A 27,721-nucleotide genomic window follows, 5' to 3' on the forward strand; every position below is an offset into this window, starting at 1 on the left:
TCTTGTTCTGGTGCTGGTTGCCTGGGAGAAGAGACCAACTCCCTCCTGGCTACAACCTCCCTTCATGTAATTGTAGACAGTAATAAGGTCTCCCCTGAGCCTCCTCTTCTCCAGGCTAAGCAACCCCAGCTCCCTCAGCCTCTCCTCACAGGGCTGTGCTCAAGGCCTCTCCCCAGCCTTGTTGCCCTTCTCTGGACACCTTCAAGTGTCTCAATGTCCTTCTTAAACTGAGGGGCCCAGAACTGGACACAGCACTCAAGGTGTGGCAGTTGGACTTTGTGATCTTAGAGGTCTCTTCCAGCCTTTATGATTCCATGATTCTGTGACAACCCTAGCAGGACACTGGCTGTCACCTTCCTGCCCCTTCCTTCCTTCCCTCCCTCCCTCCCTCCATTTTCATTTGATGTGCAGAGGGCAGGAGAATAACCACTGCAGCCCTCTGACTCTGATTTTCATTCTGGTGTTTCTTTTAACTGAGTCCAAGCTATACAAATCAGCTGTGGCATTTAAGGTACAAATCAAGCAGTGGACCATAACATCTATCTATTGCAAGAGACAATTCTCTAGGTGCCACTTTATTTCTCCATTCTCCATTTGTTTTTAAGAGTGTCTGCATGGCACTTGGGTGTTGCATAGCAAGTGGCAGGTCTAATGAGTGCAGATGATTCATTTGGAGGAAGAAATCAGAATTAGCATTTTGGACTGTCTCGACTAGTTACAGAATGAGCACATTTCACACTGCTTGGGGAGCTGCAACAGCAAAAATGTCCATCAGTGTCCACTCTGGTCTGCTCTTTCCACCTCTCATCTAATGAGGGCCTGCCTGATGTGGTGGGGCCTGCCTGATGTGGTGGCAACTCATCAGTGCCAGTCCACATCCGTTCTGGGTTACTCTATGGAGTGGCCATCCATGACAAATGTTCTGCCCAAATTTTTCATAGACTCATAGAATCAATAAGGTTGGAAAAGACCTCAGAGATCATCAAGTCCAACCTGTCACCCAACACCTCGTGGCTAACTAAACCATGGCTCCAAGTGCCATGTCCAATCCCCCCTTGAACACCTCCAGGGATGGTGACTCCACCACCTCCCTGGGCAGCACATTCCAATGGCCACTTTGGTCTCCTCTTTTCACCTCTCCTTTAAGCAGGGCCTGCCTGCTGTGGTGGTGGTGTGGGTTGGAAGGCAGATTCTCCCTTGTCTCCCACTGGGGCATCAAAAACAAGACTCAGACAAACAGACTGCAGAAGTGGTGGAAAGTTTAAATGGAAAAGCAGTGAGTGTTTTACAGAGAGCCACAAGCACAGTGACACAAAGGAGATCCCAAAGCATACCCAGAAGCATCCCAACACTCCCCTCTCCCCACCTGAGGGTACACCCAAAACCCCCAGGTCTCTTTCTTCTCCCCCCTCCACTGTTAGGCTAATCTCAGCTGGCCAGATCTGAGGTTGCCCTTCCCCCTTCTCCTCTTGGCATTAGGCCTGGCCAGGCCTAAAAGGCCTCGAGATAACTCCCCCCTCCATCACCAGACAGGGAGCATCTCCCATGGTAGCGGTGAGGGAAGAAAGAGGAAGTGTGAGACCTTGCAGATGGATTTATAGGGAGCAGGACATTATGGGAATGAAATAGGCAGCTTCCTGTGTCCACCCACTGGGCACCAAAGGTGTATCTCGTGTGGTAGCAGCAGAAGGCACCCAGCCTAAACTACCACAGGTGGCAACTCATTGGAGCCAGCCAGCATCCATTCTGGGTTACTCTATGGAGTGGCCATCCATGACAAATGTTCTGCCCAAATTTTTCCATTTTGTCTGTTTTTGTGTAAGCCAGTCCCAGGGAACTTGCATTTTTTCATGTTTACTGTTAACAAGCCCTGTGAAAGTCTCATCTTGCCTATGGAAAAGGAAAACAAAAAGGACAAATAAATCTGGGCATAACCAGATAATAGGCCTGGGAGAAAACACTGTTTCAAAGCCTTGCAGCCCAGGGCACAACAGATGTTTGGGATCTCCTTCCTTTGCTTCCCAGCCACCAGTGAAGGACCACGACTATCCATCTCAATTGTCTGATGTAGGCAGTGTAAATAAACAGTGCAGGAGGCTGGGGAAACCTGAAGAGGAAGATCACAGAATCATAGAATCAACAAGGTTGGAAAAGACCTCAGAGATCATCAAGTCCAACCTATCATCCAACATCTCATGACTACTAAACCATGGCTTCAAGTGCCACATCCAGTCCCCAGTCACCAGGGATGGTGACTCTACCACCAGCCTAGGCAGCACATTCCAATGGCCACAACTCTTTCTGTGAAGAACTTTCTCCTCACCTCCAGCCTAAACTTCCCCTGGTGCAACTTGAGACTGTGTCCTCTTGTTCTGGTGCTGGTTGCCTGGGAGAAGAGACCAACCCCCACTTGTGAGTGTTTGTCTCTTCTACATAGCAGCAAGTGATAGGAAGAGAGCAAACAGTCTCAAGTTGTGCCAGGGGAGGCTTGGAATGGGTATTAGGAAAAAAATTCTTTACTGAAAGAGTGGTCAGGCATTGTAACAGGCTGCCCAGGGAGGTGGTGGAGTCACCATCCCTGAAGGTGTTCAAAACTATCCAGACATGGCACTCATAGACATGTTTTAAGTGGGCATGGTAGTGTGGGGTTGACAGTTGAGGATCTTAAGGAGGAGGCTCAGGCAAGGATCTTGAGGAGGCTCAGGGGAGACCTTATTGCTCTCTACAGCTGCCTGAAGGGAGGTTGTAGCCAGGTGGGGGTTGGTCTCTTCTCCCAGGCAACCAGCACCAGAACAAGAGGACACAGTCTCAAGCTGCACCAGGGGAGGTTTAGGCTGGATGTTAGGAAGACATTCTTCATAGAGTGAGTGATTTGCCACTGGAATGTGCTGCCCAGGGAGGTGGTGGAGTTACCATCACTGGAGGTGTTTAGGAAGAGACTGGATGGGGCGCTTGGTGCCATGGTTCAGTTGATTAGAAGGTGTTGGGTGATAGGTTGGACTCAATCTCGAAGGTCTCTTCCAACCTGGCTAATTTTATTCGATTCGATGGTGTTGGGTGATAGGTTGGACTTAATGATCTTGGAGGTCTCTTCCAACCTGGTTGATGCTGTGATTCTGTCTTTTCCAACCAAGGCAATGCTGTATTTCTGTGATTGTGTTATTTGCACAATGCTTTTATTGATCCCATCACTCAGCCAGTGCTCCCAAATAAAAACTCCAGGGAATTGTTGCCCGTGCATCCTCTGCCCACAATTATTTCTCTGCAATAAGTGGTCTGGGCTCTGATTCTTCAGGGTGCCAGCACACAAGTGTAACCATTAAAATGTCAGTGTTTCCACAGGGTTTTGGGGGAAGACTGCATTTTAAAGGGCACAAGTGCTGTTCCACTCATTTGCAGTGTGATTTCAGCCCAAGCAGCTTTTTCAGCTAGGAATAACTGGGAAGTCCAGCAGGGAAGAGCATTTTGACATTGCCTTTGAAAGCTGGAGGAAAACAAGCTGTCCAAATCAATCAAGGGTGTGCATTAGCAATAGTGTGTTCCTCTGGAGGTCTGCATTTGATGTCATATTGACACGTAGCTAAGATCAAAGTCTGTCTCTGCATCCTGGCTGCTGCCAGAGGAGCAGCATTGGCCTTTGGGCCTCATATCTATTTACAAGGAGCTTGTGATCAGCGTGTTGGGTTGGTTGCTTTATTTCTGCACCCCCCCTCAGAACAAGCACCTCTGAAAGGTAATTATCCATCAAATAATGCCTAATGCCTTTTCCTCTGGTGGTGGTGGTGGTGGAGGGGGGGGAAGTAGTGTTCTGGAAGCAAACACTGGGGGTTTTTCCTTTTGGCTTTTGTGAGCAGCCTGTGAAATGACAGCTCCCACTCCTGCTGAACAGGCATCAGCTGTTAACTCAGTAGGCAAAGCACTGGATGAGATGTACAGATGCTTTGGAACAAGCCAGGGTTGTTTCTGCTTCCTTAGAATTATTTTTCCTTCTTGGAGAAAAAAAAAAGAAAAAAAAAAAAGGAATTTCTTTCTTTATTTAATTATTTCTTTTAATGAGGCAGATATTGGGGCTGATTCACGCTGGTACATGTGGAATGATTATGCTGTAACAGTCATCAGCATCTCAAAAGGACCTCGGTTCTGCCAGAGCTCAGCAGCGGGGGAGAGAAGTCAACATTTGAATAAGCCCCCGACTTCCCTTTCAAGAGATGATAACTCCAAGCAGAGAGGTCTCTCAGGGGAGAGCTGGCTTTCTCAGGAGACATCTGGCACCTCCTGCTTCTCTTCAGGCCTGAGCTGCCAACCTTTCTCCAGGTATTTCTGGCACCCCTGGATTACGGCTCTGCGGCACAAGGGAATTGGGATGGGGCAGAGGGCTGTGTCCCTCTGAGTCACAGCCCACCCTTGCCAGAGCTCAGGGGAAGGTGATGACAGGGTCACATGGACCGATCGTGAAGGGCGTTTGGGTCTGGGCTGAGTAAAAATAGCCTGGTTTAGACTTCCTTTTGCAGGCTCCAGAAGGCTCCCTGCATAGCTGGGCTTTGCAGCCAAGTTCAAGGTCTAGTCTATATCCGAACTGGGTTATCTCCATTCCTGCTGATAGCCCAGATAGTGCCTGGGTATCCTTGATCTTTCTGGGGATAGCAGCCTGAGCCATGCACTGTCTCAAAAGCACTGGCTCCCACAGGACCTAGCCAGCAGATTTAATTAGCTCCACCAGTGGTGCTGTTTTGGTTTCTGTTGCATTTTGTGTGTTTGTTGCCTTTTTCTCTTATTTATTTTTTAACCTGGGAACAAATCCCTTTGTAAGATATCATCCTTGGAGTTGTCTCTGTGCTACTCAAACACAAGCCCCACATCTGGGATAAGGATACTCTCAGGAAAGGTGTCGTGCTGAGCTGTCTAAAGACCAATGTTGGAGGCAAGATGCTCGGCTTGCGTTTACAGGGGTGGTGGAGGGATGAGGGGGGCTGCACAGCATGTTCCCCAAGGACAAGCCTGGTTTCTGGGCTGAAGTAACTGCAGTCCCATATGGTGAAGGGATTAGAGCTGGCAGTGAGAAGATGAAGCCTTACTGAGGAAGAAGTGTGGGGGCCTGGGAAGGGCAGCTGCTTCACTGGGGGTGACTCACTTCCCAGGGAAGTTGTCCCTGCAGGAGACTGCACACTGACAAGAGCATAGATGGGGCTAAGCCTTGAAACCCCACAGCTGCTGGTAGCTCCACTCTTCCTGCCCTGGGGAAAGACCTTCCCTGTATTGTTTAATTATTTGCAGTTCTCTAATTTTGGTCTCTCTGGTGGGGCTCAGTTAATTTTGCCTTGCCCTCTGTCCCCATGAGCAGTAGGGAAGTGCTCACCTCCTTCCAATGGCAGGTGATGTTTACCCAGAGCCATTCACAAGGTCTGTGGCAGAGGAAACATTCAGACCCCCAGCAGAAGAGCACCCTTCCGTCTTTGGACAGGACTGAACTGGCCTCTGCATTTCCTGTGTACTGGGATGTCAAGATCCCAGTTGTGGGTTTAGGAAAGAGCCTTTCCCTTCCCTGTTTCATCATTAAAATTTCCCTGTCTAGAAAAAAATACTCTTGCTTTTTCTTTTCTTTTCTTTTCTTTTCTTTTCTTTTCTTTTCTTTTCTTTTCTTTTCTTTTCTTTTCTTTTCTTTTCTTTTCTTTTCTTTTCTTTTCTTTTCTTTTCTTTTCTTTTCTTTTCTTTTCTTTTCTTTTCTTTTCTCCTTTTCTTTTCTTTTCTTTTCTCTTCTTTTCTTTTCTTTTCTTTTCTTTTCTTTTCTTTTCTTTTCTTTTCTTTTCTTTTCTTTTCTTTTCTTTTTCTTTTCTTTTTCCTTTCCTTTCCTTTCCTTTCCTTTCCTTTCCTTTCCTTTCCTTTCCTTTCCTTTCCTTTCCTTTCCTTTCCTTTCCTTTCCTTTCCTTTCCTTTCCTTTCCTTTCCTTTCCTTTCCTTTCCTTTCCTTTCCTTTCCTTTCCTTTCCTTTCCTTTCCTTTCCTTTCCTTTCCTTTCCTTTCCTTTCCTTTCCTTTCCTTTCCTTTCCTTTCCTTTCCTTCTTTTTTTTTCTTTTCTTTTTTCTTTTCTTTTCTTTTCTTTTCTTTTCTTTTCTTTTCTTTTCTTTTCTTTTCTTTTCTTTTCTTTTCTTTTCTTTTCTTTTCTTTTCTTTTTCTTTTCTTCTCTTTTCTTTTCTTCTCTTTTCTTTTTTCTTTTCTTTTCTTTTCTTTTCTTCTCTTTTCTTCTCTTTTCTTCTCTTTTCTTCTCTTTCTCTTTTCTTTTCTTTCTCTTTTCTTCTCTTCTTTGCTTTTCAGCCACCCAGTTCCAGCAGAGTTTGGGGGAGAATCACAGACTAACAGAATGGTAGGGGTTGGAAGGGACTTCTGGAGATAATCTAGTCCAACCCCCCTGCTGTCACAGATATACCTAGAAATTGCTACTTATGGAGCAGAACCCCAAATCTCTGCTTTCCCCATCTGTTTACCACCACCACAGAAAAATACAGCTGGATGTGACCCCTTGGGCTCTGCCCCTTAGACCCAGCCTGTCCTTCCACTGAGAAACGTGCTGTTGTGGCTGTGTTTGCACAGAAATTGCCCCTGCTTAACTCAGAACAATAACCTGCTCCACCCACTGCTGTGGTTCCTTGAAACCATCCTCCCCCCTCACTGTGCGCATCTCAAACCGGCAGGAGACTGCCCGGCGAGGGGAAGTGCTGCAGTAGCTTGGCGTGTCTCCGTTTTGAAACGGCATTGAAGTTTGCCCTGAAGGCTCTGACGGGCCTGAGGGGACGGTGGGGACAAGGGACAGCAGCGGCTTGTGGATTTCAGCAAAGCAGAGGCAGAGCCGCTGCTGATCACCGCAAATACCGGCGCTGCCATGAATTATGCATTCCTTGTTTAAAGAGAGGTCGCTCTCATCAATAATTGAAAGCTCCCTGCTCTGCCTTCAGCATCACATCTCCCACACCGGGAGTTAGGGAACTCATGAAATCTGCATGGACTTCCTCAAGGTGGCTAAGGGGCGGACGGAGCGAGGCAGCAAAATGCAGCAAAAGCAGAGCAAACCCTTCTGACAGGTTTGGGGTGTGAAATTAAGCCATCTGCACCTGCCAGCAGTTCTGCTCCAGTTGTGCCCCTCACACCCCTCTCTCCTCCCCTCTCCACACCTCACACCTCTCTCCTCCCAGAGTATGCACAAAATGGAATCATAGATTCAATGAGGTTGGAAAAGACCTCAGAGATCAGCAAGCCAAACTTGTCAGCCAACACAACACCTCATGACTAACTAAACCATGGCACCAAGTGCCACGTCCAATCTCCTCTTGAACACCTCCAGGGACAGTGACTCCACCACCTCCCTGGGCAGCACATTCCAATGGCTAATAACTCTCCCTGTGCAGATGGTAGGCTTGCTAACATGACACAAACCAAGATTAGGGGGTGTTTCTTCAAGGTTTTGGCTCCATCAGCTGATACTAGTCTGCTTTGTGTGCTTGCCTAGAAAATCTCTACACTAGGCAGTGGGATGTTCACAGGGGACATTTTGAACTGTGAAATTTGTCCCTGTGGGTAGTTCCCCGTGTGAGAACTGAAAGGAGGTTGTAATGAGGGGGAATTGGTCTCTTCTGCCAAGTTGGAACAGAATGGAATGGAATGGAATGGAATGGAATGGAATGGAATGGAATGGAATGGAATGGAACGGAACAGAATGGAATGGAATGGAATGGAATGGAATGGAATGGAATGGAATGGAATGGAGTAGAATAGAATGGAATAGAATAGAATAGAATAGAATAGAATAGAATAGAATAGAATAGAATTAATCAGTTTGGAGAAGACCTTTGAGATCATCAAGTCCAACCTATCACCCAACACCAGCTAATCAACTAAACCATGGCACCAAGCACCCCATCCAGTCTCCTCTTAAACACTTCTAGTGATGGTGACTCCACCACCTCCCCAAGCAGCACATTCCAATGGCCAATTACTCTTTCTGGGAAGAACTTCTTCCTAACATGCAGCCTAAACCTCCCCTGGCACAGCTTGAGACTGTGTCCTCTTGTTCTGTTGGTGGTTGCCTGGGAGAAGAGACCAACCCCCACCTGTCTACAATCTCCTTTCAGGTAGTTGTAGACAGCAATAAGGTCTCCTCTGAGCCTCCTCTTCTCCAGGCTAAGCAACCCCAGCTCCCTCAGCCTCTCCTCACAGGGCTGTGCTCCAAACCCCTCCCCAGCTTTGTTGCCCTTCTATGGACTAGTGGAGAATGCAGGCAATAGAATACTAGCAACATGGCAAGAGGAAATGGCCTCGAGGTGTGCCAAGGGAGGTTTAGATCAGATATTAAGAAAAAATTTCTTTACTGAAAGAGTGTTCAGGCACTGGAAGAAGTGGCCCAGTGGAATCACCACCCATAGAGGTGTTAAAAAAATGTGTAGTCATGGCACTTTGGGACACAGTTTGGTAAGCATGGTGCTGTTGGGTTGACAGTTGAACTTGATGACCATAGATGTCTTTTCCAACCTTAATGATTCTGTGGTTCTATGATCATGATCTTTAGAGCATGTGTCTGAGACTACAGACATACAGCCCTGGGGCAGGTCTTGGTCCAGCACTCACAGTCTTGTAAGCCTGGTACAGACAGGCTGGCTGCCCTGAACCAGCCTGCAAGGTTTTTCTTTCTTGCAGGGGAAACTTTTTCAAAGGTGCTGAATCTGGTACTGAACCAGGAGACCAGAACTAAAACCTCAAAAGAGAAGAAGTTGTTGGCCATTGGGATGTGCTGCCCAGGGAGGTGGTGGAGTCCCCATCCCTGGAGGTGTTCAAGAGGGGACTGGACGTGGCACTTGGTGCCATGGTTTAGTAGTCCTGAGGTGTTGGGTGACAGGTTGGACTTGCTGATCTCTGAGGTCTTTTCCAACCTTGTTGATTCCATGATTCTATGATAATTCTTACATAAGGTGTGAAGCAACTACCAAAGCCTGTGCAGTCCTAACTGTTTCTGGGTTACCAAAGAGGATGTAATCAAGCAGCTTTTCAGCCCAGCTATAAGAAAATTGCAGGCACTTAAACTCACATGCCAGCCTTAGCATCCCCAGTCAGATGTGCTTCTATCTAACTTCTACCTTTCTCTATCATTCACCCAACATTTCACAGAATCAGAGGATGATAGGGGTTGGAAGGGACCTCCAGAGATCATCAAGTCCAATGCTCCTGCTACAGCAGGTTCACCTGGAGCAGGTTGCACAGAAGTACCTCCAGTTGGGTTTGGAAAATCAAGAGACTCCACAACCTCTCTGGGCAGCCTGGTCCAGTGCTCCAGCACCCTCAAAGGAAAGAAGTTTCTCCTTAAGTTCAAGTGAAACCTCCTGTGTCCTAGTTTGTGCCCATTGCCCCATGTCCTATCACTGGACACCACTGAAAAGAGCCCAGCCCCACCTTCATGTCCTCCACTCAGAACTGGACACAACTTCAGGCACGTTGCTGCCTCAGTAGTGAACCCGTTATCCACCAGCACTCCCAGGTCCAGCTCCAGGGAGATGCTTCTCTTTCAAACTACTCTGCAGCTCACAAAAAAGGTCACATATGTGACCTCTTAAAGTTGTATCTGAAGAGTAAGGCCTACTGGGATGTTCTCTAGCCTGGGAATCCTTATCCCTCTCCCAACAGCTGAGGTGCTCTACCTGTAACAAATTGTACCCTGTTGGTGACAATAGTTAAGGGCAATGAAAGGATGGGTCACACAGGATGCTCTTGAACCTCAGACAGGTCTTGCTTCCCTTCAGCATCAGTCTAGGGCATCTAGGCTGGGCTCTCACTCAGCATGTGCTTCTCTCATTCTCTGCTCCTGAATCCTTTCAGATGAACGCCCTCTGCATGAGCACGTGAGCTTAAGTGGGGACTGGATGGTGCTGTGCTCTGGGAATTGAGGAGTTTGACAAAGCAGCATGAGGCAAGAGGAGTATGAGAGACATTTTGTCCCTATCATACTCAGCTTTGTGCTCTGTGTATGCATTTGTTCATTCTTTAATGGGGAACAGAAGATTGATGGATGAAATTAAGAAGAGGGATGTATAATTGGAAAACAGCTCGGGAAGGCTACAGGCAGCATATTGAAGGCATCCATCAAACATCCAGCTAATGCTGTTAGGGGTGCATAAAACAAACAAGGGCAGCAGGAGACACTGGGTAAAAAAGGCAAGAGAAAGGGGAATAGGTGGGAAAGGAGAAATAGCAAGGGAGGAGAAGAGCTAGTGGGAGAGGACAATCGCTAATATCTGTGGCAATCACATCCAAAGGCTCCTGTTGGGATCAGCACAGGACTGCTCAAGGCCATTAAGAGACAGTCCCTGCCCTCTACAGCTTAAACCTGGGAATTACGGATGGGATGGTGGCAGGATCTCGGTTTAGTGATCGCTGGATCCCAAGGTTTTCAGGGCAACGAGGCTGGGGAGAGGTCTTGAGCACAAGCCCTGTGACGAGAGGCTGGGGGAGCTGGGGTTGCTTAGCCTGGAGAAGAGGAGGCTCAGGGGAGACCTTTTTGCTCTCTACAACTATCTGAAGGGAGGTTGTAGCCACGTGGGGGTGGGTTTCTTCTCCCAGGCAACCAGCACCAGAACAAGAGGACACAGTCTCAAGCTGTGCCAGGGGAGGTTTAGGCTGGAGGTGAGGAGAAAGTTCTTCACAGAGAGAGTTGTTAACTGTTGGAATGTGCTGCCTGGGGAGGTGGTGGAGTCCCCATCCCTGGAGGTGTTCAAGAGGGGATTGGATGTGGCACTTGGTGCCATGGTTTAGTTAGTCATGAGGTGTTGGGTGACAGGTTGGACTTGATGATCTCTGAGGTCTTTTCCAACCTTATTGATTCTATGATCTTGAATCTCATTTAATAGGATCTACTCTGAATGGGTTTAAAGGCAGAAGGCAGGTAGCTGGTTGTGCCAAGAATACCCAGAGCAGTGCCTGCCAGCCAGGCAATTAATCTGAGCCTCTTTGGGTACTTTGGTTTTAATTATAAAATGTAGGTTAAAGCATGTGCAGTAAACCTCTGGAAGCCCCACTGGGACCATCAGCAGGCTACCCAGAGGCACTGGCATGCAATTGGGTTGTGATGCTGTGTTTTTCCCAGAGGATGGGCTGATGCTTTCATGGATCACTTTGTGGGAAATACTCCACACAGGGTGGACATTAAGAAGATGCAAAGAACTTTTCTGTGGGGAAAGAGAGAGGTTAAGAGGCTAACATTACTGGTGAGCTTATAGTCCTGGAAGACTAGCAGGTAAGAAGAGGCACTCTTAAGGACTGAGAAAAGGCAAGTTCAAGATGAAAAGGAACAGAGAAGAGCATAAGCATGATGAATAGAATAGAATAGAATAGAATAGAATAGAATAGAATAGAATAGAATAGAATAGAATAGAATAGAATAGAATAGAATTAACCAGGTTGGAAGACACCTTCAAGATCATTGAGTCCAACCTATTATCCAACACCATCTAATCAACTAAACCATGCAAACAAGCACCTGAGCAAGTCTCCTCCTAAACACCTCCAATGATGGTGACTCCACCACCTCCCCAAGCAGCACATTCCAATGGCCAATCTCTCTCTCTCTGTAGAACTTCTTCCTAACATCGAGCTTAATCCTTCCCTGGTGCAGCTTGAGACTGTGTCCTCCTGTTCTGGTGCTGGTTGCCTGGGAGAAGAGACCAACCTCTGCCTGGCTACAACCTCCCTTCAGGTAGTTGTAGAGAGCAAGAAGGTCTCCCCTGAGCCTCCTCTTCTCCAGGCTAAGCAACCCCAGCTCCCTCAGCCTCTCCTCACAGGGCTGTGCTCCAAATCCCTCCCCAGCTTTGTTGCCCTTCTCTGGACACCTTCCAGCAACTCAACATCTTTCCTAAACCGAGAGGCCCAGAACTGGACACAGGACTCAAGGTGTGGCCTAACCAGTGCAGTGTACAAGGGCACAATGACTTCCCTGCTCCTGCTGGCCACACTGCTCCTGATGCAGGCCAGGATGCCATTGGCCTTCTTGGCCACCTGGGCACACTGCTGGCTCATGTTCAGCCTACCATCGACCAGTACCCCCAGGTCCCTCTCTTCCTGGCTGCTCTCCAGCCACTCTGACCCCAGCCTGTAGCACTGCATGGGGTTGCTGTGGCCAATGTGCAGAACCCAGCACTTGGATGTGTTCAATCTCATAGCTTTGGATTCTGTCCATCTGTTCAGCTGTCGAGGTCCCTCTGCAAAGCAGGAGGTGGCAGTAGGGGAGAGAAGGAAATTATTTAAAGAGAAAATAAAATATTCCAAGACATTTACTGAAAAAAATGGGTTAACGTAATGCCCTCTGTGAGGTTCCCAAGTGGCCTGGTGCTTTATGTGGGGTTGAAGTTCTTCAGCATTGCATGCTTTGGAAAAGCAATAGAGAGAAGGTATACACAGAAAGAAAGGGACAAGGAGCACCTTGGGAGCTGCACACACAGACAGCACCTTCCACTCATTTGTGGTGTTTGGGAAGCATGAACAGGGTTGACCATGAGGAGGAGGATGAGAAAGGACTAGAAAGGTAACTGCTTAAAGCTTTATAAACCTGATCACCTCTCCTCTGTGCTCTCTTGGTAACGCAGCTGCCACCACCACCTCCTCTTTTTCCTTCCCTCCAGCAGCAACCCAAGTTTGCAGCAGTGGCAGGACCATGCATGGAAACTGTGCCAGTATAATTAAGGTCTTCTTTTAAAGGGAAGAAACACTGACTGCCTGATTCTGATGCAGGGACATTTGTACTTGCAAGCATACTAGAGGAAGCAAGGAGCTGTGATGATCCTGAGCCAGGGCCCATGTGAACTTAGGTCTCTGCTGCTGTGATGAGACAGAGCAGAGCACTCCTTGGACCAGTTTCCCAACAGAAATATCTCTGCAGGAGGCTAATCAGAGTTTTTGCTCCCTTTAGCCTCCTAATGAGCATCACTGTGGTAGCAAGGAAGTCTACTGAGAGAAGTATGTGGAATCAGAAAGGTAATAGCAGAGGAAACAGATTACAGATGTTACCCAAGGAGAGAGAGTGGATTAAAATCCAACCGTGGAACATCTGGCATCCTTTTTTGAATGACAGCAGAAAGTCCTCAGATGTTAACAAGTACCTTTGCTCTGTACCCCTCAGTGTTTCTATGGGCTGCTGTTCTACAGTACCAGAAATGGACCCCTCTTTCTGAAGCACTGCATTTGTTGCTGGTGTGTAATAACAGAACCAGGAGATTTTGTACTCAGAGAGGGACCAAAAGAAAAGCTCAAAGTTGGAGGAAAATCACAGAATCACAGAATCACCAAGGTTGGAAGAGACCTCAAGGATCACCAAGTCCAACCTGCCACCACAGACCTCATGACTAAACCATGGCACCAAATGTGACTCCCTGTGGCAGAGCCATGCAGACACCAGCACGTACACTAGCCATGTGTGCTGGGCTTCCACAAGTAACCTCTAGCATCTCATCTTCAGATGATTTAGTGCACACAGGCTGCAAAGGTCTTTCAAAGAGGAGAGCCAGGAGCAGGATCACATCACACTATGACTTTACACAGGACAGAGAGATGTCTTCAGTTCAGGAGGCTCAGGGAACTACTGGAGAGAGTCCAACAGAGGGACACAGTGACAAGCAGGGGACTGGAGCACCTCTCTTACAAGGAGAGGCTGAAAGACCTGAGGGTATCTTATCAATGCTTACCAATATCTAAAGAGTGGAGGCCAAGAGGATGGGGCTGGGCTCTTTTCAGTGGTGCCCAGTGCCAGGACATGGGGCAGTGGGCACAAACTGGAAGGTGGGAGCTTTCACTTGAATTTAGGGAAAAACTTTGCTGTGAGGGTGCTGCAGCATTGGACCAGCCTGCCCAGAGAGGCTGTGGAGTCTCTCTCTCTCTCTGGAGACTTTCAAAACCCATCTGGACTCAATTCTGTGCAACCTGCCCTAGGTGAACCTGCTTTGGCAGAGCAGTTGGACTAGATAACCTTCAGAGGTCTCTTCCAACCCCTACCATTCTGTGATTCTGTACTGCTGTATAAGGAAGAGGAATTAAAACTGCAGGACTGAAAGAGATGCTGGCTGCCTTGAGGATGCCTGGCATCTTCTGTTTTGTCCCTTCACATAGGCAGAAACCCAAATCTTGCACACAGTTTTTAAAAGTGCTGTTAAAAGAAGGAAATGAAATGGTCACCACAGAGCTCAGAAATAAATACCAGCCCTGGAGGCGGGGGGCAAGTAACAATCTTGTTTGGCTTCGGAATCAGCAGTGGGGACAACCCTAAAGCCAAGGGCAGAGGGTTCATCATGGGGCAGCGGGAAGCTCTTTATAGCAACATCAATAGATAAAAGCCTCTATTCAATAGCACAGGAATTGGCCAGGGCAGCTGGATAATGGTCTGGGCCTGTAACATTAATGGGGCTCCTTGTAAAGTTAGACAAAGGCTGTGCTGCATCAGGGCCCAACATTTATCACATCTCCCTCCAAGCAAGCCAAAGGCAGTCTATTAGTTTGGCCTCTAGACTTACTGTCCTAATGTTTGTGGTGGCTGATATTTCAGAGGCCTTACTTAACTCTTTTCTCTGCTCTGAAAGGTAGAGAGATGCCTGGGCATTGGAAGCTCTCTGCAGCATGCTGAGGAGACGTAACCTTCTTACCACGCTCCTGATTGCCTTGCCATGGGCTCTCCTCCTAACCTTGTGGCACCAGTACCCAACCACCCATTACCTCAGCCTGCTGAGAAGTAAGTGCAAGAGTTCTGTGGTCAGTGTGGTGGCAGCTGTGGTGATTGCTGGTGTGAAACCTCGGTAACAGACACTCTCTCCTGGAATGGCTTAATGAGAGACAAACCTGTCTGAAGGCACCCTCAAGGTTTGCCTACAAGCCAGCACACAAGCTGTACTTTAGAGCACATTAATCAGTCACCTTAGGCTGGCTCTGGGGAGAGAGTGCTGGTAGATGGTTGTGCCAAGAATACCCAGAGCAATTCCTGCCAGCCAGGCAGGCAATTAATCTGAGCCTCTTTGGGTACTTTGGTTTTAATTATAAAATGTAGGTTAAAGCATGTGCAGTAAACCTCTGGAAGCCCCACTGGGACCATCAGCAGGCTACCCAGAGGCACTGGCATGCAATTGGGTTGTGATGCTGTGTTTTTCCCAGAGGATGGGCTGATGCTTTCATGGATCACTTTGTGGGAAATACTCCACACAGGGTGGACATTAAGAAGATGCAAAGAACTTTTCTGTGGGGAAAGAGAGAGGTTAAGAGGCTAAAATTACTGGTGAGCTTATAGTCCTGGAAGACTAGCAGGTAAGAAGAGGCACCCTCAAGGTTTGCCTACAAGCCAGCACACAAACTGTACTTTAGAGCACATTAATCATTCACCTTAGGCTGGCTCTGGGGAGAGAGTGCTGGTGTGCTGAGCACTGGTTCCAGACAGACCTGTCCCTGACGCTCCCCATAGAGGAAGCAGCCCAGCAGTGATTAGTTTTTAACATCTTTCTCCTTCCTTCCTTCCTTCCTTCCTTCCTCCCTTCCTTCCTCCCTTCCTTCCTCCCTTCCATCCTCCCTTCCTTCCTTCCTTCCTTCCTCCCTTCCTTCCTTCCTTCCTTCCTCCCTTCCTTCCTCCCTTCCATCCTCCCTTCCTTCCTCCCTTCCTTCCTCCCTTCCTTCCTTCCTTCCTTCCCTCCTTCCTTCCTTCCTTCCTTCCTTCCCTCCTTCCTCCCTTTCGCTGCAGAAGAGACAGATGAGAATGTGACCTCTAAAGCTCTCCTCAATGGTACCTCTGCACTGAGAGACGAAGGCTTCCCATCATGCACTCGGCAGCAGCAAAGCCTAGGGGCAACACCTAAAGTCATCCACAATTATGTGTACTCCAGGCCTCCTCCATGGTCAGACAGCCTGCCAACCATCTTCGTTATCACCCCTACCTACACCCGGCCCGTGCAAAAAGCTGAGCTGACTCGTCTGGCCAACACCTTCCTACATGTACAGAACCTGCACTGGGTGGTGGTGGAGGACTCTCCCCGGAGGACCAACCTGGTATCCAACCTGCTGGAGAAGGCAGGCCTCAATTTCACCCATCTCAATGTGGAGACACCCAAGAGTCTGAAACTAGGACTGTCCTGGATCCCATCCCACACCCCAAGGGGGACACTGCAGAGGAACCTGGGGCTGCACTGGCTGAGGGACAGCTTCAGCAACACTGCACCACCAGAAGGGGTAGTGTATTTTGCTGATGATGATAACACCTACAGCCTGGAGCTCTTTGAAGAGGTAAGAGCCTTAAAATGGCATGGGACAGAAAAGCAGGGTAGAGCTGCAAAACCTCTCAAGACCAGATTGCACTTGCAAAGACCTTTAAGTTAGGACTACCATATAGACTAATAGCATTAACTGGAAGACGTTGCCTAGAGCCTTCCTCGCCCACCCTGCACTCAGTGGGACCTGGGTATAGGGCAGATGAAAACCTAGAGTTGATCTAACCCAGTAGTTATGCTGCTAGGAGCACATCTGCCATGGTATAGGCTGCAGATGTGAGTAAGTTCAACAAGGGAAGTGTAGGGTACTGCACTTAGGGAGGAATAACCCCCTGCACCAGTACAGGTTAGGGACTGACCTGCTAGAAAGCAGCTCTGGAAAGAAGGACCTGGGAGTGCTGGTGGGTAACAAGTTCACCAAGAGCCAGCAATGTGCCCTCATGGACAAGAAGGCAAATGGCATCCTGGGCTGCATCGAGTGTGGCCAGCAGGTAGAAGGAGTTTTGCCTTCCCTTCTACCCTGGTGAGGCCTCATCTGGAGTACTGTGTCCAATTCTGGGCTCTGTGGTTCAAGAGGGGCAAAGAACTCCTTGAGAAGGCATGGTAAAGGGCTACAATGATGATTAGGGGACTAGAATATCTCTCTTATGAAGAAAGACTGAGGGACTTGGTGCTTTTTAGCATAGAGAAGACTGAGGGGGGATCTTGTCAATTCTTCTAAACACTTAAAGGGTTGGTGTCAGGAGGATAGGGCTGGTTTTTGTTTCTCAGTGGTGCCCAATGACAGGGCAAGAGGTAATAGGCACAAACTGGAACACAGGAAGTTCCACCTGAATATGAGGAGAAACTTCTTTAACTTGGAGGTGGGTAGAGCACTGGAGCAGGCTACCCAGAGAGGCGCTGGAGTCTCCACCTCCACAGTCATTCAAAACCCACCTGGATGCTGCCCTGTGCCAAGGACCAGAGCATGTTTATACCCTCAGGGAGAGATGACCTGATTTAAAGAAGCACAAGAGACAAAATTCTGGCAAAGCACAAATCTGAAGTGTTTTAGGCGTGTGATGGGTAGAATAGAACAGAACAGAACAGAACAGAATAAGAATAGAATAGAATAGAATAGAATAGAATAGAATAGAATAGAATAGAATAGAATAGATTTAACCAGGTTGGAAGAGACCTTTCAGATCATTGAGTCCAACCCATCACTCAACACCATCTAATCAACTAAACCATGGCACCAAGCACCCCATCCAGTCTCTTCCTAAACACCTGCAGGGATGGTGACTCCACCACCTCCCTGGGCAGCACATTCCAATGGCCAATCTCTCTTTCTGGGAAGAACTTCCTTCCAACATCCAGCCTAAACCTCCCCTGGTGCAGCTTGAGACTGTGTCCTCTTGTTCTGGTGCTGGTTGCCTGGGAGAAGAGACCAACCTCTGCCTGGCTACAACCTCCCTTCAGGTAGCTGCAGAGAGCAATAAGGTCTCCCCTAAGCCTCCTCTTCTCCAGGCTAAGCAACCCCAGCTCCCTCAGCCTCTCCTCATGGGGTTTGTGCTCAAGACCTCTCCCCAGCCTTGTTGCCCTTCTCTGATTCTCTGATTCCATGACTGTATAATGGGTTGGGACAAAGGTGGCAGTGTGGAACTCTCAGCACTGTTTCTTTCTGGCACACAGATGCGCTACACCAGGAGGGTGTCCGTCTGGCCTGTGGCTTTCGTTGGGGGGCTGCGCTACGAGTCCCCGAAGGTGAGCCCGGCAGGGAAGGTGGTGGGCTGGAAAACCGTCTTCGACCCCAACCGGCCCTTCGCGATTGACATGGCTGGCTTTGCCATCAGCATCAAGCTGATTTTGGAGAAGCCTCAGGCCAGTTTCAAGCTGGAGGGAGTGAAAGGAGGCTACCAGGAAACCAGTCTGCTGAAGGATCTAGTGACTATGGATGGGCTGGAGCCCAAAGCAGCCAACTGCACCAAGGTGAGTGTGGTGGTTTAAGCCTTAACTGGGAGTTAAGAGCTCAGATGGGGGCAAGGCTGAGAATCTCTCCCCGGCTCCCCCTTCCTCCCTCCCAACAGAAAGGGGGAAAAAAGGGAAGAAGCAAATCCACCAAGCAATAATTTGGAGTCAGCCTGGAAGTAGAGAGGTAAAGAGTTTTCTTTAAACTATATATATGTATATATATATATAACAATAACAGGTAAGGTTCACAAGGGCAAGGAACAAGGATGGATGGGAGGGGGACAAAGAAGAACACAAAACCAGTCTCTCTCTGAAGAGGCACAGAGGCAGCAGGGAGAAGGATCAGGCCTGACCACGTGGCAGAGGAGCAGGAAGGCAGCTGCAGTAGCTCTCATCCACAAGAGGCAAGAGCCAAAAGGAGACCTAATAGCTGCAATGCCCTACTTTTTATATCCTAGCTGGGCAGGGAGGGGGGAGTGGAACAGACTCAGTTTCCCAGGGGGAAAACACCCTGCAGGGAGGGCAAAGCACCCGGAAGCCCTCCCCCCTGTTTTGGTTTTGTTTTCAGAGTGGGCCTTGACCCACCACAGTGAACTTGGAGATGCACTTTCCTTGTAGGGTCCTGGCTTCTTTTTTTCAGCCTCCTGCCATGCTTCTCCACCTTCCACTGTGCCTGCCCTGTGCTGGCAGGAGTCAGTGCAGAATGGTGTTAGAACAGGCAGGCAGAGCTTGCCAAATTCTTCATAGATGCAAAGCTCAGAGAGCACTGAGGTACCATTAGTGTTATGCACTCTCTTAACAAAGAGCCTCAGATGTACACTTCGTGCCCAGATTGTTTTTCCAATATCCAGGAGGATTGGCAGAGGATTGACTCTGGGGTTTCAGTCCAGAATGATCCTTTCTTCTTCTCACTGTTTCATGGGCCTGTGAAGTCTCTCCCAGGTTTAACCCCTTTGAATTGCGTGCTTCAAACAGCTGTGAGCCATGGGTTGCTGAGGATCCCACCTGATGAATGCACTGCTCTCAGCGTTTCCATGGCATCCAGAGTCCCTGAACTCTCTGTGATTCCCTCTAGGTGTTGGTCTGGCACACAAGAACTGAGAGGCCCACTCTGGTTAATGAAGGCAAGCGTGGATTTACAGACCCCAGAGTAGAGGTGTAAGCAGAGAGCCTGCTCCAGGGTGTGAGTAACCTTGTCTTGATTGGTTTGGGAGAGAGAAGCTGCACTTGTTTTCTTATTTATGTGATTATTCCCTTAAAGACTGCATATATGTTTGTCCCAGTAACTCCCTTACCATGCCACCCTTTCCACAAGAAGTAGACCCTCAACTTTACCCACTTGTGATCAATATTTCATACTTCCTCAAGTCTCCTTGCAGCAAGGCTGGTGAAAAGCCTCGAGCACATGCCCTATGAAGAGAGGCTGAGAGGGCTGGGGTTGTTTAGCCTGGAGAAGAGGAGGCTCAGAGGAGACCTTATTGCTCTTTACAACTACCTGAAGGGAGGTTGTAGCCAGGTGGGGGTTGGTCTCCTCTCCCAGGCAACCAGCACCAGAACAAGAGGACACAGTCTCAAGCTGTGCCAGGGGAGGTTTAGGCTGGATGTTAGGAAGAAGTTCTTCCCAGAAAGAGAGATTGGCCATTGGAATGTGCTGCCCAGGGAGGTGGTGGAGTCCCATCCCTGGAGGTGTTTAGGAAGAGACTGGATGGGGTGCTTGGTGCCATGGTTTAGTTGATTGGATGCTGTTGGGTGACAGGTTGGACTTGATGATCTCAAAGGTCTCTTTCAACATGGTTCATTCTATTCTATTCTATTCTATTCTATTCTATTCTATTCTATTCTATTCTATTCTATTCTATTCTATTCTATTCTATATGGAACCTCGGCCTGAAACCAGAGAGAGAAAAGTGGCAGAAGAACATCACAAGCCAAATTCCTTGCTCTCCTATTTCTGCCAGCTTCAGCCTCCCTTTAGTGTCAAAGTTGTCCCCCAGTGTGTAGAAACAGACCACACCCCTGTGAACCTTGCCACCTCTGCAGTGCTTTCTGCATCTACCTGCAGCTTTTAGCCTGCAGGGACAACCGTGGTGTGGGTGCAGCAGGGAAGGGCTGAAGGGACACTTAGAATAGAATCATAGAATCATAGAATCAATAAGGTTGGAAAAGACCTCAAAGATCATAGAATCATAGAATCAGTAAGGTTGGAAAAGACCTCAAGGATCATCAAGTCCAACCTGTCACCCAAGACCTCATGACTACTAAATCATGGCTTCAAGTGCCACTTAGACCACTTCAAAACAGGAACCAGGAAAGCAAAACCTACACCAGCTCTCACAGAATTTGAGTGGTTTAGCACCAATTTTTCCAAAGCTAGGAATATATCTGCTGCTGAAGAGAAGTAGTAAAGGCACTGGGAATGCCTTTGTGATCCACAGAGCCAGGTCAGCAGGAGGATGGGGGATTATGGCCACCAGAGGTGAATGCTGAAATGTATCAGAGATCAGTGATATGTTCCAAGAAATAAAGACTGGTGAAGAATAAGCCTCAGCAGAGCTACAACCTCCTCTGCCAACTGCCACGCTTTCTGACCCCAGTGTCTGCCCTGAGCAGATTCCTAGCCCAACAGTCCCAAAGGAATAAAGGTATCCAGTCTGGCAGTACTCAGCTGTTTCTGGAATGACTCATATCAGTGGCAGGCATACAGGATGCTGAATGATTTACTCCTACTTTGGAAGATACGCCAGGGCTGCTTTCAGTCCTGACCCCAATAGACACCTCAGCTCAGCTCTGCTGGTAGAAATAAAACTGACAGCTTTCATACAGGCAGCTGTGAGTACTTCAGCTTCTGCACTGATCTGCTGTGTGCATTACCAGTAGCTGCACACTGCATTGCCACATCATCTCATCGGGAGTGACAGCTGTACAAAGAGTGCAAAGCAATCCCAGCGCCTGCATGCTCAGCGACAGATGGGAGGGACAGGTGTCACTTGCCTAAACACAGACACCTGGTGTCACCACAGGGACCCTGGGGTAGCCTACCTGTCCCTCCTTTAGGGCACAAACTCCTTACCATCCAGAGGGACCTTGACTGGCTGGACAGATGGGCAGAGCCCAACAGGATGGCATTCAACAAGTCCAAGTGCCAGGTGTTGTACTTTGGCCACAACAACCCCATGCAGAGCTACAGGCTGGGGTCAGAGTGGTTGGAGAGCAGCCAGGCAGAGAGGGACCTGGGGGTACTGGTTGACAGTAGGCTGAACATGAGCCAGCAGTGTGCCCAGGTGGCCAAGAAGGCCAATGGCATCCTGGCCTGCATCAAGAATAGTGTGGCCAGCAGGAGCAGGGAAGTCATTGTGCCCTGTACTCTGCATTGGTTAGGCCACACCTTGAGTCCTGTGTCCAGTTCTGGGCCCCTCAGTTTGAGAAGGACATTGAGACACTTGAATGTGTCCAGAGAAGGGCAACGAGGCTGGGGAGAGGCCTTGAGCACAGCCCTGTGAGGAGAGGCTGAGGGAGCTGGGGTTGTTCAGCCTGGAGAAGAGGAGGCTCAGGGGAGACCTTCTTGCTCTCTACAACTACCTGAAGGGAGGTTGTAGCCAGGTGGGGGTTGGTCTCTTCTCCCAGGCAACCAGCACCAGAACAAGAGGACAGAGTCTCAAGATGCACCAGGGGAAGTTTAGGCTGGAGGTGAGGAGAAAGTTCTTCCCAGAGAGAGTTGTTAGCCATTGGAATGTGCTGCCCAGGGAGGTGGTGGAGTCGTCATCCCTGGAGGTGTTCAAGAGAGGATTGGACGTGGCACTTGATGCCATGGTTTAGTATTCATGAGGTGTTGGGTGACAGGTTGGACTTGATCTTTGAGGTCTTTTCCAACCTTATTGATTCTATGATTCTATATCTGCCAGCTTTTGATTAATATCTCAGATATCCCAGCAACCCACAAATGATGCTAGATGCAACCCACAAATCATAGAATCATAGAATCATAGAATTAATTTGGTGTGGAGGTCCTTGCTGTCAATGCTGCTGAGCTGCAGAACCTTGGCACACATGATCTGGATAAGCCAGTGGTGAGAATAAAAAGAGGTAAAATTGCTCCCCTGAGGATGTTCTGTTCTTAGGCACATCAGGGACAGTATTTCTGTCTTTCCCTCCTGGTGGTTAGTCCTTGTTGAGGATCTGATCAAGCCTTTTAACACCAGCATATGGGAGGCAGGCTGACATTACTTGGTTTGCATTCGGTGCTCTAGTTGGACCATTTGCTTGCCACATGGAATGTGCTGCCCAGGGAACTGGTGGAGGAGAGATTGATCAACAGACAAATGACCATGAGCCACCAGTATGCCCAGGTGGCCAAGAAGGCCAACAGCATCCTGGCCTGTATCAAGCCAGTGTGTCAAGCAGGACCAGGAAGGGATTGTGTCCCTGTACTCACTATTGGTAAGAGCACAGCTTGAATACTGGGCTCAGTTTTGGCACCCTCACTACAAGAAAGACATTGAGTTGGTGGAGGAGGTCCAGGGAAGGGCAATGAAGATGGAGAAGGGTCTGGAAACAGGTCTTGTGAGGATGGCTGAGGGATCTGGGATTGTTTAGTCTGGGGGAAAGAAGACTGAGGGGAGTCTACTCACTCTCTACAGCTCCCTGAGAAGAGGTTGTAGTGAGATGGATGTCAGGCTCTTCTCCCAAGTAACAAGTGACCGGATAAGAACCAGTCTCAAGCTGTGCTAGGGGAGGTTTAGATTGGCTATTAGGAAACAACTTCTTTACTGAAAGAGTGGTCAGGCATTAGAACAGGCAGCCCAGGGAGGTGGTGGACTCACCTTTCCTGGAGGTGCTCAAAAAACCATGAAGATATGGAGCTTAGGGACATGGTTTAACGGCCAAAGGGCTTTTCAAACCTTAGTGATTCTATGGTTCTATGACTCTTACCTCATCTCATGTTTGCTTTAACAGAGGCAGCAAGCAGTGATCCTGAACTTTGTCAGCAACAACAGCAGCTGTGTGCCCCTGCCTGCTCTGTCTAATCCTCTGCCCTACTGATGAAGGATGATAACCACCCCCAAAAACGTCTCCATGTCAGCGAGCTCCCACTGCACAAAAGGTGGTAACAACCAGGGACAGAGCTGAAGTGGTGCCCTGCAATCCTATAGCTCTTCACCTTTAACTTGATGCAAAATCTCTTGTTGCCCACCTGGGAGAGCAGTGCTTCTCCTCCCCTGCAGGTTCTGTGTTTTTAACCATTCCTTAACGTTTATTCCATGTGATCTCCACTCTCAGCTGTGCCAGTATAGAGGCTGAAATCCAGGATGGGTGCAGGTGCCTCTGAAGGTTTCTCCAGGCATATCATAAAACCTGAACTTCAGTACAGCAGCTGTGGAGCTGCAGTGGTTCAAGGACATGAGCTGTTGCACAAACACAAACGTGGACCTGTTACCCTGAGGCTGGTATGTTCTCAAAACCACCTTAAAACAAAGCTAGTCTGAAAGAGGCTTTTCCTCTGAAGGATGCACCCAGCTAACTCCATGGATCAGCCTTCAGTATTGGAGAGGAGGCTGAGCTGAAGCACCTCATTTGGGGTTTGTGAGTTCAGAAGGGATCTGGAGCCTGTGCCTTTGCTGACAACTTGAACTGCCCTCGCTTGACATTGTTTTGGAAAATGCCATCCCAGATTCCCAGAGCCATCTGGATAAATATCCTCTCCCTCTCAGGGAGACCCAGGAGGTACTGCAGCTCAGAGGCCATGCCTCCATGTCTCACTGGAGAGACCAGAAAGGAGGGGCAAAGATGGGTAGACTGACAAGTGTTGTTTCTAGCCTGGAACCCTGCTGCAGCACCATCAGGAACTTCAGTAGCCTCAGATCACAGATTTGCTTCCTAGACCTTCAGAAGGGAAAACACCTCTCTGAGCTGGGGGTGGGTGAGAAGTGCTCAGAGAAAAGGAACTCTCAGCCTGCACTCCTCTCCTGTGAGGAGGAATCTGGAGAGACATCATTGAGAAACATTGTTTTGAGCATGTAGATGATAAGTGAAATAGCAAATGTGACATGGGTTTCCAGTAGAGCGCTGAAAGCCATGGGAAATGAGAGAGGATGGTGGCATGTGGAGGGGTTTCCCTTTCCCTCAATAAAACAGGAAGGCAGCCAGGTGGAAGGCAGCCCACAAAGGAGGAGGTGGCAAATGAGGACTACAGGAAGGATGCACTGGATTAAAAGCACAAGTGTTGGTAGCATGTGTGTGCGTGGGGAGTGGTGTCGCTGTGACTCTCCCGGGAAGATTCCTTGAATGACCCAGAAACCCCTCTGAAAACCATCCTGAAAAGCCTCCTCACTCAGGCCATGAGAAACAAGGCTGTAGGCATTCAAAAACACATTGAGGGTTTCACAGCTGGGGAAAAGTTGTGAGCATTTGAGTCATTCCCTGCCCAAGGAATTCTAGGCTGGCAGGAACCTTATTGATTTGTTGATTCGTTTACGCTGGGATTCTTCTCTGCCCCCTCCTCATTTCCTTTTCAGCTTAGATCACCTGACATGTTCATGAGGAAAGAATATTCTCACCCCAGAACTGTAGAGCCTGGTGCTCACTGATGAATGTCTTATGTTCTGCTCTCCCTGGGGTTTCTTCACAGTGGTGTCTTAAACTGGCAAAATAATCAGGATCACAGCAAGGAGGAGAATGGAGCAAAGGGAATTACGGTTCCTTATTGAAGAGACGTGGGTGGCACTAAGTTTCTGGCTCCTGAGCAAATGTGGCAAGGTAAAAACATGTGCAAAGGAGTACCTCAGTCATCAGAGAGTCCCCATGGGACCTTGGGAAGCCTCCATGAAGGGGGTTCTTCGAAGGGTATCTGAGAGAGGAAGCCAGGCTTCAAACGGGGAACAAGCAGCTGCACAATCTGCTATAGAGGGAGGCTAAAATGCAGGAGGGGGCAAAGAGGATGAGATGCCTCCTGTCAGAGATGGTTGCAGGAGAGAGCAAAGAACAGGCAGTAAATAGAGAAATGGAGGCTGTGGCCAGGAAATGGAAGGCTTAGGTCAGGGACTTTCTACATGAACACAGCCTGCTAGCTATGTCAGAATGAAGAAATACTGAATGGGCTGTGAAAACAGTGTCTGCTCTGGACCCCAGAAATGTCCTTGCAGAGGAAGGGTCTGGCATACTGGCACTAGATAGCATGAACGAGGCCTGGAGTCCACAGAACACTTCTTATTCTCCATTTGCCAGAGCTTTGTGCACAGGTCTTGCACTCCAGTGGATGCTGACAACCCATCCTACAACCAGAGAAGTGGGCTCAATGCTTCCATCCAGCACTAAACCAAGACTAAGTCCCTTTGTTTGTGTTTTTGAGGAGTTGATCAATGATGCTCCATTTTCTCCTCTGAGATGGGCATGGGTTTTGCCCATATGAACAGGGGTGGGGAATATGGGGTTAAATTCCCTGATCTTTAACCTTGTACAGGTCCTACACAGGGATTTTGGCACTGACAGTGGGTGTTTGTATTAAGGATCTATTCCCACCGTGAAAGATACCCTCACACATGTGTCTCTAGAGGGTTGTTCTTTAGTCATCCTTACAAGAAAGCAAAAGTGGGGTCTGGCTTCCTGTGATGTGCATTATACTATCAGCTCACTGCCAGGCAGGCTGGCCCCAGCACACCATCTCTATTCTTGCCCCAGCCTGGCCCTGTGGTGGAGAGTTTCTATCAATCAAGAAATTCTGTCAGCTGCTAAATTGTGCAGGACCAAGACCTCGTACGGACAGCATGGATGTACACAGCCAATATTCCAGGCTAGCAGGCATTTGGACCTGGTCAGCACAGATACTCCCATTCCTGTAGAGCAGCTTAAAGACAGCAAGGACTGCTGCTGGTCAAGGTGTATCAGTGAAGGGTAGCTGAGTAACAGACATCACCATTTAGGAGAGCTGTTTGTTGGCAGAGCTGGGTTGGGAAGCACAGGGATGGAGGAGCAGTCAGAGCTACAGGCTTCAAGGAAAGCAAATGCTGTGAAGGAGGGAAGCTGCAGGCCAAGCCTGAAGTATTTAGAGAAGGCACCTCAGCACCTGGTTTTTACTAGCATATTAGTCTCTGATATTCATGTTCTCTGAGATTCATCCAGCTCACCAACCAATGGATACTACTAACGTTTTCTGTTGCAGAAAATCCTGTGGACAAGGGAAAGAAAATGTCAAGGAAGTACTTTTTAATGGTTATTTATTTATATTGAATGGTACTAGAGCGTTATTAAATATGATGTGAATAGTATGTATAGAAGCTGTGCTGTTCTCTTGTCTGCTCCCTACCCAGGAAAACACAGCCTGGACTCCATTATGGAGAAGATATCAGTCATAGAATAGAATAGAATAGAATAGAATAGAATAGAATTAACCAGGTTGGAAAAGACCTTCGAGATCATCAAGTCCAACCTATTACCCAACACCATCTAATCAACTAAACCATGGCACTAAGTGCCTCATCCAGTCTCTTCCTAAACACCCCCAGTGATGGTGACTCCACCACCTCCCTGGGCAGCACATTCCAATGGCCAATCTCTCTTTCTGGGAAGAATTTCTTCCTAACATGCAGCCTAAACCTCCCCTGGTGCAGCTTGAGACTGTGTCCTCTTGTTCTGGTGCTGGCTGCCTGGGAGAAGAGACCAACCCCCTCCTGGCTACAACCTCCCTTCAGGGAGTTGTAGAGAGCAAGAAGGTTTCCTCTGAGCCTCCTCTTCTCCAGGCTAAGCAACCCCAGCTCCCTCAGCCTCTCCTCACAGGGCTGTGCTCCAAATCCCTCCCCAGCTTTGTTGCCCTTCTCTGGACACCTTCCAGCAGCTCAACATCTTTCCTAAACTGAGGGGCCCAGAACTGGCCACAGGACTCAAGGTGTGGCCTAACCATTGCAGTGTACAGGGGCAGAATGACCTCCCTGCTCCTGCTGGCCCCACTGTTCCTGGTTGCTACCTTCCTCTTCCTGTGAAAGAACCCCTGGCAACTGGGAGGCCAGTGGGTAAGACCCATTGATCAGTACTGCCCGAGTGCCCTGCTTGGTGTCACTCTGTTACACTAGTGCATCCTTCCTCCCTTCCTTGGGCCCTGCATTTTCAAGGCCAAGCTTCCCAGCCACTTTGCTGCATTTTCAACAGGGATCTGGGGCAAGCCCCAAGAGGCAAAGCAGAGAGGAGAAGGGGGAAAAGAAAGAGAAAGCAAGAATGAATCCTATTAAATGGAGCGAGGTACTTCTCAGTCTCTCATCATGTTTGGGGCTGATTGGAGGTGAAATTACAGTTGGAGAGAGTGAAAGCCCCCTCCCCTGGGACAATCCAGAGGCTCTCACACAAACTTAATTTCAAGCTCTGCTGCAGATGGTGTTTGTCTTTTCTATTTTTTTTCCCCCTTGTATACATTCAATTTAATTTCTCAGGCAGACATGTGAAAATGAGAAAGGCAGACCTTTGACTGTGAAGACAGCCCAGTGCTGGCTTCTTACAAACCCAGCCTCACATATTTTTT

General features: G+C 48.6%; 1 protein-coding gene across 4 annotated transcripts in view; it reads left to right on the forward strand.

Moving 5' to 3' along the window:
• LOC104298666 (galactosylgalactosylxylosylprotein 3-beta-glucuronosyltransferase 1) overlaps positions 1–24,287 on the forward strand; it is a 37,961-nt gene extending 13,674 nt beyond the window's left edge. The window contains exons 2-7 of one of the 4 annotated variants that reach the window (XM_054163226.1): positions 4,062–4,314; positions 14,599–14,747; positions 15,741–16,279; positions 17,938–18,234; positions 19,292–19,399; positions 23,170–24,287. In XM_054163226.1, coding sequence (XP_054019201.1) covers positions 14,636–14,747; positions 15,741–16,279; positions 17,938–18,234; positions 19,292–19,378 — 1,035 coding nt within the window. In that variant the 5' untranslated portion in view covers positions 4,062–4,314; positions 14,599–14,635 and the 3' untranslated portion in view covers positions 19,379–19,399; positions 23,170–24,287. Of the gene's footprint in view, positions 1–4,057; positions 4,315–14,598; positions 14,748–15,740; positions 16,280–17,937; positions 18,235–19,291; positions 19,400–23,169 lie in introns of all 4 variants that reach the window. The other 3 variants (XM_054163229.1, XM_009898756.2, XM_054163227.1) reach the window with 3 other exon arrangements.
• Positions 24,288–27,721: the final 3,434 nt, after the last annotated feature.

The sequence above is a fragment of the Dryobates pubescens genome, chromosome 8 (genome assembly GCF_014839835.1).
Source record: "Dryobates pubescens isolate bDryPub1 chromosome 8, bDryPub1.pri, whole genome shotgun sequence".
Taxonomy (NCBI): Eukaryota; Metazoa; Chordata; class Aves; order Piciformes; family Picidae; genus Dryobates; species Dryobates pubescens.